The sequence below is a fragment of the Cnephaeus nilssonii genome (assembly GCF_951640355.1).
Source record: "Cnephaeus nilssonii genome assembly, chromosome: 12".
NCBI lineage: Eukaryota > Metazoa > Chordata > Mammalia > Chiroptera > Vespertilionidae > Cnephaeus > Cnephaeus nilssonii.
In genome coordinates this window covers 50,871,823-50,886,204 of record NC_137083.1, presented here as the reverse complement: position 1 = coordinate 50,886,204, position 14,382 = coordinate 50,871,823, and the positions used below count along the sequence as shown (strand labels likewise).

General features: G+C 44.2%; 1 protein-coding gene across 1 annotated transcript; it reads right to left on the bottom strand.

Annotated features, from left to right (window-relative positions):
* Positions 1–3,517: 3,517 nt before the first annotated feature.
* Positions 3,518–4,492, bottom strand: LOC307107915 (olfactory receptor 10AC1-like; the record flags this gene model as incomplete). Its single annotated transcript, XM_079785468.1, has 1 exon — positions 3,518–4,492. One exon carries the CDS (start codon positions 4,490–4,492, stop codon positions 3,518–3,520), a length of 975 nt encoding a protein of 324 aa, XP_079641594.1.
* Between the last annotated feature and the right edge of the window lie 9,890 nt (positions 4,493–14,382).

Below are 14,382 nucleotides of genomic sequence, written 5' to 3'. Positions count from 1 at the left end.
CTCCATAAGAACCATAAATCCCAACCATAAATCAAGTACTGACAGGTACTTGATTTCACTGTGGAGCTCAATGGATTGAAGGAGGCAGGGCTAGATCACACATCACACAGCAAGCCTTCCCTAAGTGTCTTTCATCTGCCCCTGAAATCCCTTTTCCCATTACAGCTGCCTCTTTCCCCATAACTGAGATTTTCAGTCAGACGCCCATGCATGATTTTGTTTCAGGAAAGAGTGATGTGAAGAAGTAGGCATCCCATGTAATGAAGGAGGTGATGGAAACAGATAGGTTCTCAGGGCAGAGGGTCTGGTGTCTGACCCCCAGCATGATACATGCTCTGTCCCTAGCAGCAGAACTGTGAGGCGTGGTTTCCCTGCCTCCACGACCAACTCTACAACCTTCCTAGAGATTCTACAGGTTTCTAAATATTTCTCATAAATGACTTTCTGCTTCTTTTACTAAAATAGATTGTTATTTTTTAAAAAACACAATCAGAACACTGAGTGATCTGCCTTGTGATCTCAACCTCAGCTCCCAAGCCACTTCTTAGCCTTTCCAGACCTCCACTCCATTGGCTTCCCCATCTCAGGACTCCCTTATAAAATAGGAAAGAGAGACAGAGAGCAGCCAGCAAAACAAAACCCGTCACCACCTTGGCACCCTCAGTTCATCTAGGAACAACAAGAAAAACAAGAGCAAAGACACAAGGAGTGGCTGGGGCCTGACAGTCATGGCATGGTCTCTGGCTAGACAATATTTCAGGATGTGGGCTGCATTATTTGGCTGCCAGATCTTTGCACATGCTTTGCTAAGGTTCATACAGGTGAATTTGGTGCTCTTTAGATTGGATTAGACATCTCTGGCACCAGTATCACATTATTCTAGAAGTAGTAGTATCATTTGGCACTGTTGATCCATCCATCCTTTTCTTGGTTTCCATGATGCCACACAGTGTTGAATTTTCTCCTATTTTTCTGATTGCTCTTAAAACAACAACAATAAACTCCTCTGTGTATTCCTCTTCCTCTCCTTAGCTTTTATTTTTATTTTGTAAGCATTTACTGAATAAGTAATGCACATATGTATATAAGGAAAGTATTCAATGAAAAGTAAAGGTCTGCCCCACCTCTGTCCCTCAGTTCCTCAGACTCTTAGTGTATGTGTGTGTGTGTGTGTGTGTAAACCATATAGGACATATACAAACACAGCATGCATACACATTATATTCTATGTTTTTTTTTAATATATAAATGCTATCATACCATAACATTCACTGTGGAGCTCAATGGATTGAAGAAGGCAGGGCTAGATCACACATCACACAGTAAGCCTTGCCTAAGTGTCTTTCATCTGCCCCTGAAATCCCTTTTCCCATTACAGCTGCCTCTTTCCCCATAACTGAGATTCTCAGTCACTGTTTCATTCACTATTTCATTCAACATTGAGCAGCAGCTACATACCAGACACTGTTCAGGAACAGGGAATGAAGTAGGCAAATTTCACAGAATTTATATTCTACTAGAGGCCCAGTGCACGAAATTCGTGCACGGGGGTGGGGGGGGGTGTCCCTCAGCCCAGCTTGCACCTTCTCCAATTTGGGACCCCTCAAGGGATGTCCGACTGCCCGTTTAGGCCCGATCCCACTGGCAGTCGGACATCCCTCTCACAATCCAGGACTGCTGGCTCCCACTGCTCACCTGCCTGCCTTCCTGATTTCCCCTAACCGCTTCTGCTTGCCAGCCTGATCACCCCCTAACCACTCCCATGCCAGCCTGATTGATGTCTAACTGCTCCCCTGCCAGCCTGTTTGCCCCCAACTTCCCTCCTCTGCCGGCCTGGTCACCCCTAACTGCCCTCCTCTGCAGGGTTGATCGCCTCCAACTGCCCTCCCTTGCAGGCCTGGTCCCTCTGAACTGCCTTCCCTTGCAGGCCTGGTCCCTCCCAACTGCCCTCCCCTGCTGGCCATCTTGTGGTGGCCATCTTGTGTCCACATGGGGGCAGGATCTTTGACCACATAGGGGCAGCTATCTTGATCTTGTGTGTTGGAGTGATGGTCCGTCTGCATATTACTCTTTTATTACATAGGATAGAGGCCTGGTGCATGGGTGGGGACCAGCTGGTTTGCCCTGAAAGGTGTCCTGGATCAGGGTGGGGTTTCCTTGGGGTGTGGAGAGGCCTGGGGGAGGGGCCTGTGGTGGTTTGCAGGCCAGCCACGCCCCTGACAACCCAAGCAGAGGCCTTGGTATCTGGAATTTATTTACATTCTACGATTGAAACTTTGTAGCCTGGAGTGGAGCCAAGCCTCCTGCTCGCTCCCATGGCCGGCAGCCATTTCTCTTGGGATTGATGTATCTTCTATAATTGAAACTTTGTATCCTTGAGTGGAGGCCTGGGCCTGCCAGAGTGTGTGGAAAGCTTGGCTTCCTCTGTTACCAGGGAAACCCAAGCCTCCCTTCTGGTAGCCATCTTGGTTGAGGTTAATTTGCATACTTGCCCTGATTGGCTGATGGGCGTGGCCTGGCTGGTGGGCGTGGCTTATGTAGCAGAGTGATGGTTAATTTGCATATTACTTCTTTATTAGAGAGGATTGGGAGGAGCAGGCAATTAAAACATTACAAAATGTCAGATAATTTCCAATAATGAGAGATGCTTGAAAATTAAAGCATGATGATGTCAGAGAGAGCAGAGAAGTGATATTATATAGAGTGACCAGTGCAGGCCTTTATTCTATGAGGAGTTGATATTTGAGTTGAGACAGCATCTGGATGACAAGGAGCCAGCCTGTGAAGATCTGAGGGAGGAGCCTTCCAGGAGTGGAAATAGCAAATGACAAGGCCAGAATTAAGGGTGACTCCTTAGTACATACTATTGTGTCCCTTGTTTTTTCACTTAACAACATATATGAGAGATGGTTCTATGTATGCCACAGATCAATCTTTTTCTCCCCCTGCTCTTCCTCCTCCCCTTTCTTACTCTTTCTCCTCCTCCCCCTTCTCCTTTTCCTCCTCCTTCCCCTCCTCCGCCCCTCCCCTCCCCCTCCTTCTTGGCAGCTGCATAGGATTCCATTATAGGAATAAACCATAATTTATTTAGTCACATGCTGGTATTTAAACAATTTGTAATCTTTTGCTGATTCACACAGTGCTGACATGAACATTTTTGTACATACATACTTGCCCTGTCTGCGAGCTCCCTGCAGCCATGCATTTTGCTTCCCACATTATTGCAAGCCCACCACCGTGCAGGCCCCAGGGTTGGGAAGAAATCAGCACGTGCTTGTGAAAAGCACTAGAGGCAGGTCTCAGGCCATACCACACTGTCTCTGGCTGTTCCTCCAGGGAGGGGTGGAGGATGGAGCAACTGCTGGCAGGCTCTCCTTCTGTGGACACGCTTCCTGGTTCTTTCCTGAATCCGGTCCTTGAGTCCCCCCTGGGGGCATTCCTGATGATATTTCCTGTATGCGAAACTTTAGGGAGTAGAGCTGCCTACTCTGGCCTGGCCCCTGCCTGCTGTCATGGTTCATACAGACTGACCCTGTGGTTGGCCCAGCTGCCACCGCCCCAGCACCCTGCGGATGGCGACCATGACCTCACAGTTGCGCAGGCTGTAGATGAATGGGTAGAGCAGCGGTGTGACATTGGTGTAGATGAGCGCCAGTGTGCGGTCCCGCTGTGGGGAGTAGCTGGCCTTAGGCCGCACATACATAAAGGTGGCGCAGCCATAATGCAGAAAGGTGACTGCCAGGTGCGAGCCACAGGTAGAGGCAGCCTTGCGCCGGCCCCCAGGGGAGTGCTGGTGGTGCAGGGCGGTAGCGATGGCGCCATAGGAAGCCAAGATGAGTACCAAGGGCAGCAGCAGCAGCACCAGGCAGGCACCCAGCAAGGGCAGCTCATCCATGTAGCTCCGCGTGCAGGCCAGGTGCAACAGTGCTGTGATGTCGCAGAAGAAATGCACCAGCAGGTGGGAGCCACAGAAAGGCAGGTGGAAGACCGCCACCGTGAGCCCCACGGACACTGCCAGTCCCCCAAGGCAGCAGGCCAGGGCCAGTCGCGCACACAGCCCCGGGGTCACCACAGCCGCATAACGCAGTGGGTGGCAGATGGCCATGTAGCGGTCATAGGCCATGGCGGCCAGCAGGAAGCACTCGGCCCCACCCAGTGCCACGAACATCTGCATCTGAACCGCACAGCCCAAGAAAGAGATGGGGCAGCCCCTGCCGAGGCCAAGGCACGGTGCAGCCAGGTCAGCCAGGGAGCGGGGCACCACCACCAGGGTGTAGCAGAGCTCAATGGCTGACAGCTGGCATAGGAAAAGCAGCATGGGTGGCCGGCTGGGCATGTAGGCCACTGCCACCAGGATGAGCAGGTTCCCGCTCAGGGTGACCAGGTGCACAGCCAGTAGCAGCAGGAAGAGCACAGGCCTCAGGTGTGGGAACTCAGAGAAGCCCTGAAGGAGAAAACCCCGGGGCATGGTAGCATTGCTGGGGCTGTCCATGTGGGCCGCTCAGAGACACCTGTGGGAGAGAAATGAGGAAAAGGCAAGCTGTGGGGTGCCACCCTTCTAGCCCCGCTGGTGGAGAAAGGGCCAGGTGGGAGTTAGAGGGTGGGAGGGAGTAGTGGATACAGAGAGCGGTGGTAGGTACACGGTACACTCCCAGCCCCCTCCCCATGAGGATGTCTTGTTAACTGGTTCAGAAACATGGTGCAGGTCTTCTTGCCTCCTGGACTAGATTCTCACAGCTGCTTTCTCAATATGCTCTTTCCAAGGAAGCCTCGATTTTAGACTCTTTCCTTACAATGCATCACTCATGACCTCCACCTACAAAGAATTTCCTGCCCTCAAACTCGTTACCATTCTGAGGGGCCTAGCCTGAGCTCCCCAAGGCATGAAATGTATCTTCAGTCTCTGCCTCTGTTCCCTCCTCCCTGTACTGTCCAGTCCCTTCTGAGTTGCTTTCTGTATGTGTCACAGAATTACAGAAACATAAAGCAGATGAAGACCTTTGAGCTCATGTCCTACAACCTCATAATTGTAAAGAGAAAAATGAGGCTGGGGATGGTAGTAGTGAAGGGCTTAACTGCTCATAGAAAATTATGAATAGAATCTGCATTCCTGAGACTGAATCCAGAGCTTCCCCTGACTCCAAATGGGGCTGTAAAAAATGTCACTACAGTCAGTCAGTCCATAGTAATTTAGTCTTAAATGGAGACCCAAGTGTGTGCCAGGCACTGAGGCAGACACATAGGGAGCAGGGGAAGTTAGCGGGAGGGCCTGGCTGGGCACATCAGGAACAATGTGTCCCTAACATTTTTATTAGAAGTGATGCGTATCTGTTCTAACTTGCCTTTCTGAGTGAGTAGTAGTATATTTCAAATTTGCCAACTGAACACAGTTTCTTTCGAAGCATTCTTGCTGACTCATTTGCAGGCAACATTTGGAAAACATTGATAGCCTACTGTAGGTCAACTGTGCTTTTTATAAAACTCTAGTGTGGGGGAACATGGGGTGGTAAGAAAATCAAGGCCATGCAAACAAGAGGAGGATGTTTGATTTTTCCAATAGTTATTTATAATATCTCTTATTTCCTTATCTCTTTTATTAATTTCAGTTGTAAGCTCGACTATTATTTCTTCTCAGTGACTTTGAGTCACGGTTTATAATCAATGTTGGAAATGGAATTTGTGCATAGCTTTTATACCATAGAGTGCAATAGCAATAAAGCTGGTTTAAGGGCATGGTCAGATGAAAGAGCTGGAAGGAATGCAAAGAGCTTGGGCTTTGCTAGCTAGTGCTCCTTTTGGGGAAGAGAATTCTGAAGAATTATCAGTGTCAACCTGTGCTTTTTCTTGTCATCTGGGGGGAATGTCTCCCAACAGATGTTTGTAGTCTTATGGAGGACAAGTAAAGTGGGGTTTTGGGTGGTTCTAAGGGAGGTGGAATCATTTCCCTTGTGTTTTAGAACCCTCACTTTTTTTGGCCAATATTCAGTCTATTGAGCAAATTTAACAAACCTTTTTCTGTTGAGTGCTTCTTCCTTGCCAAGTGTTGTAGCTGCAGGGGTGAACAAGACAGAGAAGCCTGGCTGTCCTGGAGGTCCTGGCAGGATGTAACTGCTGAGGGACCCACAGCAGCTCTCTTCTCTCTGCCTCGGCTCGCTCTTCTCTACTCCTCTCTTCTTAGAGAAGCAGGGGGTGGAGGGCTGAGGGACAGAAATGATCCAGTTCTTTTGCCTTCATGTTCATACTGCACAGAAACGGAGATGACAAGAAAGGCCAGGAGGAGGTGCCAATAACTGCATACTGAACATAGATCATGTTTTTTTATAAGCAAGGTCCACGAAGTGAGCCACATAGGCCAACTAAACAAAAAGGAGACTGAGGAATGTTTCTACTTTGTTTGGAGCTTTTAGGAGGATTTGTTGCAAACTCAAGGAATGTACGTCACAAAAGTCTTTTCTCTTCAAGGATGAGAGTGGTCAGACACTTCCATTCAAAACCCAGCTCTATCAGAGTCGTTGAAGCTACAAAGGGAAAATAAATGATGACAAGGCCTGCTTGAGCCCCTCCTTCCCCTCCCATGTCCCCCCCCCCCCCCCCCCCGCCGCCCGCCTTCCCCAGGGGCAGAAGGGCAGATATTCTTGTTCTTCCAGGTGATTCATAGTATCAACAATATTAGCTGTGCTTAAGAGAGTAGCTGGCAAATGCTCACAAGGACTTTACACATTTAATTCATTTAATCCTAGCGACAACTCAATAAAGTAGGCCAACTCTTACACTCATCGTACAGATGAGGAAATTGAGGCGTAAAGAAATTAGATGTCATGAGCTAGTGGTAAAGCCAGATTTTACACCCAAGCCTTTCATAGTCCATGGTCCTATCCACAACATAGTCTTCCTTACCTAGACCTCTCCTAAAAATTCTTCCCACCTAAGACACACCCTACCCTTCTTCCCACATCTCCTACTCTTCCTCTCTAGAAATTAGCTGCACTCTCCTAGGCTTTGCTGTCCTCAGATTTCCCTTTGCTGACATTCTCTTGAGGCCCTGTGGATGTGAGCAGCAATACAGATAGTCTAAGATAGCAAATCTAAAAATAATTTCTCCTTAGCTTTGACTTTCATCGCTGCTGCTGTTATTGTTCTGGCAGATCTGCTTTTCTAATTGAGTGATGCTCAATGGAGCACCCACAGAGTAATGCCTGGCTGGTGGCCCAGGTCATTGGGATGTGGCTGAAAGCCTCACTGGGCTGCAGCTGCAGAGCTGGGCTTTGATTTTCACAGTGCAGAATAATTAAAATTACCTGTAATAATGATGTTTTTTAAAATTGGTCATTTCAATAGTCAATGGAAGCACATTTAAAGAGGGGATGAAATGGAAGATTGGAGAGGCAAACAGGTCAGGCTCCTCCAGACCAGTAGACATGACCAGATCTCTGGCACCCCTCTCTAGACCACCAGGCATCCATCATTTTGAACACCTGACATCTAACTGATTGCCATCCTGGACCAATCCTTGGGCTAAGAATGCAGGGCTGATTATTACCAAGAATGCACTTTAACTATAAGAACACAATTTTTCTTCCTTCTGAACACTTTTGAGGTTTTGCCTAGCTGTATTCCCAGTTTGAAAACTCTAAGACCTTGAAATAAATCTTTATAATTAGTTTCTAGCCAAGCCTCCAGACTCTTTTTTAGTTCCTTTGACATATGTTAGAACCCAACTTCTATAGTATTGTGGCAGCCTTTGGGCTACATTTACATAGCAGCTGACAAGTATAATTACGATAATGACTCCTTTTCCTATGTCATTAGTCTTTTCCTTGATTTATGACAGATAACTCAAAACCGATTAATATACATATATTTACATTATTATGTATTTCAAATTTAGATGTTTTCTAAAATACAAACCTTGAATTAAAACTTGTTACCATTCTCTTGCTCAGATGCAAACTTTTATCTTTTGGTGGTGTTTTTCTCATCAGTTTGATATTTCCTTTACTCAGAGGAGCTACATATCATCTCTGGATTCACAGATTTTACTGTGTGCTCCCTCTTCCAACCATTTATAATTTCAGCTTCGACCCCAGTAGGTGCCTCTTTTTTGTACCTGTGTTTCCGTCTTGTGAGCCACTTCCTTTCATGTGATAAAGCAGTCTACTGAATCCTTGATAACTAAATTTGGTAAGATAGCTTGTCAAAAGTTTTTGGAAGTCTAAATAAAAGAAATCCTTTGTTATTTCTTGTTGGAATCTGTGTCCCCAAAAGCATTTAAATAGATTTAATAAGGAATATTTTCCTTACACGGACATTCTTTCTTTCCTCCCTTTATGGTGTTTTCTGAAGTATTTAGTGATCCTACATGTTATAAAAGTGAGATGCCCTTCATACTTTCTGTGTCTTCTCAGGAGTTCTTAAAGTGATGGTTACACAAGCACTCTTGATTCTCCAGTTTTGGGTCAATACGTTACTTTGGGTTTTGCATTTTGGCCAACATTTATCCTTCAAGTTTCCTGACAATTTAGAATTACAACAATGTGTGCACTTGTGTTTAGAGCCCCCTAAATAGTTGCCACTGTTAATTCTCTTTTCTTAAATCCATTGTGGGATTAGGACTTTGAGTGAAGTATCATTTCAGGCTTCATGCTCTCTTTTAATTTCATCTGAAGAGGAGCTTTGAACCACACAAATCTAGGAGTCCTGCTGATTTTAGAGCTTGGTCTCTGCCTTTGATGCTTTAAAAAAAATTCTCAGCTTGAACAAAGCAGTATCCATTTAAATGGATATCTCTGACCCAGGCTTCCGCCAGAAGAACAGGGATATACTTCAAAAACCAGCACTTTAATGTTCAACATCAAAATTGTCTGGCAAAGAGACTGTCCCCATTCTGGGACTGTGAAGGACATCCTTATCACACATAAATGCATGGTCATTGTACTGTTACATTTTGAAAAGTATTCTAGGCCTGAGGGTCAGTCACTTTATTGACTTGAAAAAATATTAACATCTTTTCTATTTAGGGAAACTAGTTTGTTGTCTAAATTTGTTTTTAAGATCAACTGTCATTTTTCATAAAGTCAGTTTTAGTAGGTTTGAAAATACTTTTCATTTCTAAACTGCATCTTATGCCACAGAGCAGCAAGAGGGTTCCTTCAAAAACCCAGATGAGCCTCCTACTAAAAGATGCTTTTTTGCTTCTTGTTGGTCACAGACTGAGAGCTGGAACTAAGGAATAGGGCAAGGCAGCTGCTTGGATGAAGAAATCAAGGTTATCTCAGTTCTGCCAGGGTATTTTCATGATTTATTAAACTGGAAAAACAACAACCCACTGGTGAAAAAAATATATTGATATCCTAGTCCAGCCACCATATAGGAGAGAGCACACTGATATTTTTGGAACATTGTCTCAGAAAGCCATGGGCCCTCAGCAGATCCTTCACCTGGGAGAGTTGTGTGTATAATTTTGACTTCAGGAGTTCTTTCCAGTGGGATACTCTTCTCTCCATCCTGCTGCCTACCCACAAGTCTCCAGAAAAGACTTCTGTGTTTGCTGAGAAAAAGCAACAAAAGTCCAGATGAAATGAGAACACACAGAGTTCAGCCAGCCCAGAGGTGGGCTCTAATGGTGGGCCAGGTGGTCTTCAAGGGGGTAGGGGGGTCACTATAGTTGATGTGGTTTGGGGCCTAGGGATTTAGTTTTTGGCCAGGAAGCAAGGAATAAATGGAGCCCCTGACAATACCGTGACAGGAAGTTTTTTTAAATACATTTTTATTGATTTTTTACAGAGAGGAAGAGGGATAGAGAGTTAGAAACATCGATGAGAGAGAAACATCAATTAGCTGCCTCCTGCACACACCCTACTGGGGATGTGCCCGCAACCAAGGTACATGCCCTTGACTAGAATCGAACCTGGGACCCTTGAGTCCGCAGGCTGATGCTCTATCCACTGAGCCAAACTGGTCAGGGCGACAGGAAGTATTTTGTGTGGTCAAATTTTTGTGTCCCATGGAGCTAAATAATAATCATAGATTTTATCTTCATGAATACTCTATTTTGCCTCTAAAAGTTGAAGAGGTAATATTTTCCTCAATTCTATTCTTACCCATTATTTTATAGAAACAACAGATCATTGAATGCCTCTTTCCATGAGAACCTCTAAAGGATCCCTGAGGAGAAGATAGGGATCTCCCAGTTTTTGGTTGGAAAGTTGAGGCAGAAGAGATGCATTTGGGCAAAGATATTAAATAAAAAAATATATGGAACCTAAAAGTTCTGGAATCTGTAGCTGTCTGTCTCATGTTCCTCACACCACATGCCTCCTCAGTGCACCTCAGATTAAAGGGATCCACAAGTTAGAGTACCTTGAACACCACATGCCCCATGATTTACTGATGTGGGATACCGGGTCTGACTTGAGGTGGTTCATGGGAAGAAATGCTTCTCTCACAAGTAGTTATTTTTTGGGGGCAAACCTAATTGGGAAGTGTTTTGATTTCCGTATTTCCATGCTCCATTATTTGTATTTCCTTTTCTTCCCTGCCCACATACCCTACAAATGCCAAACTTCTCCTTACCTGGGTCCAGAGAGGAGGATGACTTGGAGATGGGTGGAAAGGAGACTCAGATCATGGTGACTGGAGGTTAGAAACATCACAGGCAAAATGAGAAACAGCAGACTGTAGAGTTGCAGTGGGCAGTTGTAGAGGAGACAGAGGGCTGAAATGAGAAGAGTGAGAGATGGAGAAGCTGTAAGAGGGGAGATCGCCCAGAGGGTTTTCCACAGCAGCTTCTGGATAGCTGTGTCTAGTTGGCACATGTTAGCTTGCTATATACCCGTGGAGAGTGGGGAGAGAGGAATATATTAGTTCCTTCCAGAGGGAGGACAGGCAAGAACAAAGGCATCTGTAATGAATGCACTCACCACAAAAACCCTCCTCAGGGCTGGAGACCTAGGTGGGGCTTGGCACACACACAGCGACTCTCCAACTATCCAAAGAGAAATGACACTTCCTATCTCATGTGGCCCACTGTCCAAAATGCTGTCCGTCCCATTGGTACTGCACTCTTTCCCTAGAGTGCTTCTTGCTCCTCTGTCATCATAACAATTCCCCTCTCTGCAAGCCGGGCCAGGTGGCAGCTCTAGAACATGTAGTAAAGTGTCAGGTGTCTGATAGGTCTTAGATGTCTTTAGTTTTCCAGTGGTTAGGTTCGGGAGACTGTTGAGATGCATGAATGAATCTCCTTTCTAACTCTCACATTTGTGTGCAAGGACCCAGGAAACTGCATTAGGAAGCATCCACCACCAATGGATACTCCTAACCCTAGAGGAAGAACTAGAAGACTGGCAGTTCCCTCTAAGTTTGGGAGCTGAGGACTCGCTCTTGATTTTTTGGTTATTATCCTGCATGTTCATATGTATATGTGTACCAGCATTGTAGGAGGCGATGAGGTCATCTATTCTAAATTCATTTACTCGTTCATTGATTCAGCAATTCAACGCATGTTTACTGAGTACCCACTATGTGCCAAGCATGGATCTAGGTTCTGAGGTGTAGATCAGGTAGCAAAACAGGGAAAAAAATCCTGTCCTCATGGAGCTTACATTCTAGGGCAAGCATGTCAAACTCTCGGCCCGTGGGCCGCATCCACAATGAATATTTTTGTGGCCCAGCCAATAAAACGGTATGTAAGAAACATTTTATATATATATATATATATATATATTATTGATTTTTTACAGAGAGGAAGAGAGAGGGATAGAGAGTTAGAAACATCGATGAGAGAGAAACATCGATCAGCTGCCTATTGCACACCCCCGACTGGGGATGTACCCGCAACCAAGGTACATGCCCTTGACCGGAATCGAACCTGGGACCTTTCAGTCCGCAGGCTGACGCTCTATCCACTGAGCCAAACCGGTTTCGGCAATTTTAATAAAAATTTCATAATTTAATTTTTACAATATCCTGTCATACATAATTATTAATAACGAACTACAATGTTTGCTAATGACTGATTACTATAATTGTGTTGCATTCATGTCCCTTACATGCCTTATGCACAGGCGCACCATTTCTCTCCACTAATATTAGCAGCAAATATTTTAGCAGCCGATTGCCATGTCATTAGTCTTGGACTGATTTGTTTGGTGTGCACAATAGGAAATATTTTGCTTTTGGAGAACAAGAAAAATAGGTTTATTTGCATTACGCTTATTAATTTGTGCAGTTATTCAGTGTCTGGTAAGTTAATGTTCAAGAAAAAATATTACTTTTTATTAAAATGTTCTATTATTTTATGTTTATTTCAGCCCTTTGTATTCAGCATGTCTCTATTGAAAATAACCTACATTTCCATGAAAATTGAATCTTTTGTTTTTTTTTGCAGGCCACATAAACTTAAACCTGTTTATTTGACCCATGTTAGCCTTTGATTTTGACATGCTTATACTAGGGAGAAGACACAATGGCCAAGTTAAGTAAATTATAGACCATATTTGGAAGTGATAAGTACAGTGGAGAAAAATAAAGAAGGATAGGAAATGTGAGGAGGTGACATGCAATTTTCAATAGGATGTTTGAGAAAGGCTTTAGAGCAGTGGTTCTCAACCTTTCTAATGCCACGACCCTTTAATACAGTTCCTCATGTTGTGGTGACCCCCAACCATAAAATTATTTTCGTTGCTACTTCATAACTGTAATTTTGCTACTGTTATGAATCATAATGTAAATATCTGTGTTTTCCGATGGTTTTAGGCTCTACAGCAGTTGTTCTCAACCTGTGGGTCGCGACCCACAGGTTGAGAACTGCTAGCAGGGTGGATGCGGCCCACGGGCTGAGAGTTTGACCACTCTGGCTGCTGCATCAAGAATAGACTGTAGGGGACCAGGGTGCTTTACGCTAATCCAAATGAGGGAGAATTTGATGGATCAGAGTGGCAATAGAAGTAATGCTTGGTTATATTCTGCAAATATTTTAAAATGTAGTACCAGTAGAATTTCCTTATGGATTGAATATGGGGTGTGAAAGAGAGGGGCCAGAATGACTATTTTTTGTCTGAGCAACTGGAAGGGTAGAGGTGTCATTACCTGAGATGAGGCCTCAGGTGGAGCAAGTTTGGGCAGGAGAAGTTGTCAGAAGTTTAGTGTGGGATATATTAAGTTTGAGACGTCTGTTAGCTGTCCAAGTGGATCTACCTAATTGGCAGTTGGGCATGTGATCTGCAGTTCATGGGAGACATCCACATTAGAGGTAAAAATTTCTGCCCATCAACCAATTTGTACATCTCCACCATCATAGAATATTTATATGGAAAATGATATAGTAGGATAAATTCTCCTTTTGATATTAAATAATTATTTCAACCCCTACACAGTTCTGTTAAAGATAGAATATTGAATGATGGTCATAGCTACACTAGAGGATGGAAGTGAGGGCAGAACCAAAACCCCATGGAGAAGGAAAGATTGGCAACAAAACCAGGGGTTCTAAAATTCTAGGTTCTTATCCTAAATTTGCCTCGTTTTTTTGCTATGTATTCTTTAGAAATTAATTTACCTTGTCTGAGCCTTAGTTTAGGACTGAAATATAAAAATAATAATACCACCTGTGTCTAATTAGCAAATTTTGTTTTCACATTTTATTTCTGACAGCTTTATTGAGGTATAATTGAAATACAACGAACTGCATACATTTAATGTGACAATCTGATTAAGTTGGACATGGGTCTCTCTTTTATTTGTACAGCAGATATCTGTACAAAATATTATTGTTGTACAGCAGATATCTAGAATTTATTCATCATTCATAACTGAAATTTTATACCCTTTGGGTAACAACTCCCTGATCCCCTACACTCAGACCCTGGTCACCACTATTGTATTCTCTTCTTCTATGAGTTAGGCTATTTTAGAGTCCTCATCTCTGTGGAATTTAACTGGTGTTTCTCCCATCTTAAAGAAAAGCTTTCTTGATCCCATTTTTTTCACCTAGCTTCCATTTTTATGCAGTTGAAAAAACTCAAATGAATTGTCTGTTTTTGTTGTCTATACTTCCTCTCCTCTTACTTTCTATTTTTAAAAAACTGCTTAATTGAGATCTGGCTTACATGTAAAATACAGTTTTGAGATTTTAAACAAGATTTTTACTTATGAAAACATTTTTTTTTAAATTCTAAAGTGTACAAAAATGTCATTATATTGAAGAGCCATGATCAACATATTTTCCAAAATAGGACTCTATCCCACCTTTCCCGAGCTCTCAGAGTTCAGAATGAGGACTGCCCTCTCATCCTCATTCTTTTCATGCACTTAGTTTCCCCAAAAGATAAGAAGCAATCGGGAAGGGACCCAGTCTGGACAGGCTTCCCTAGTGATCAGGACTCC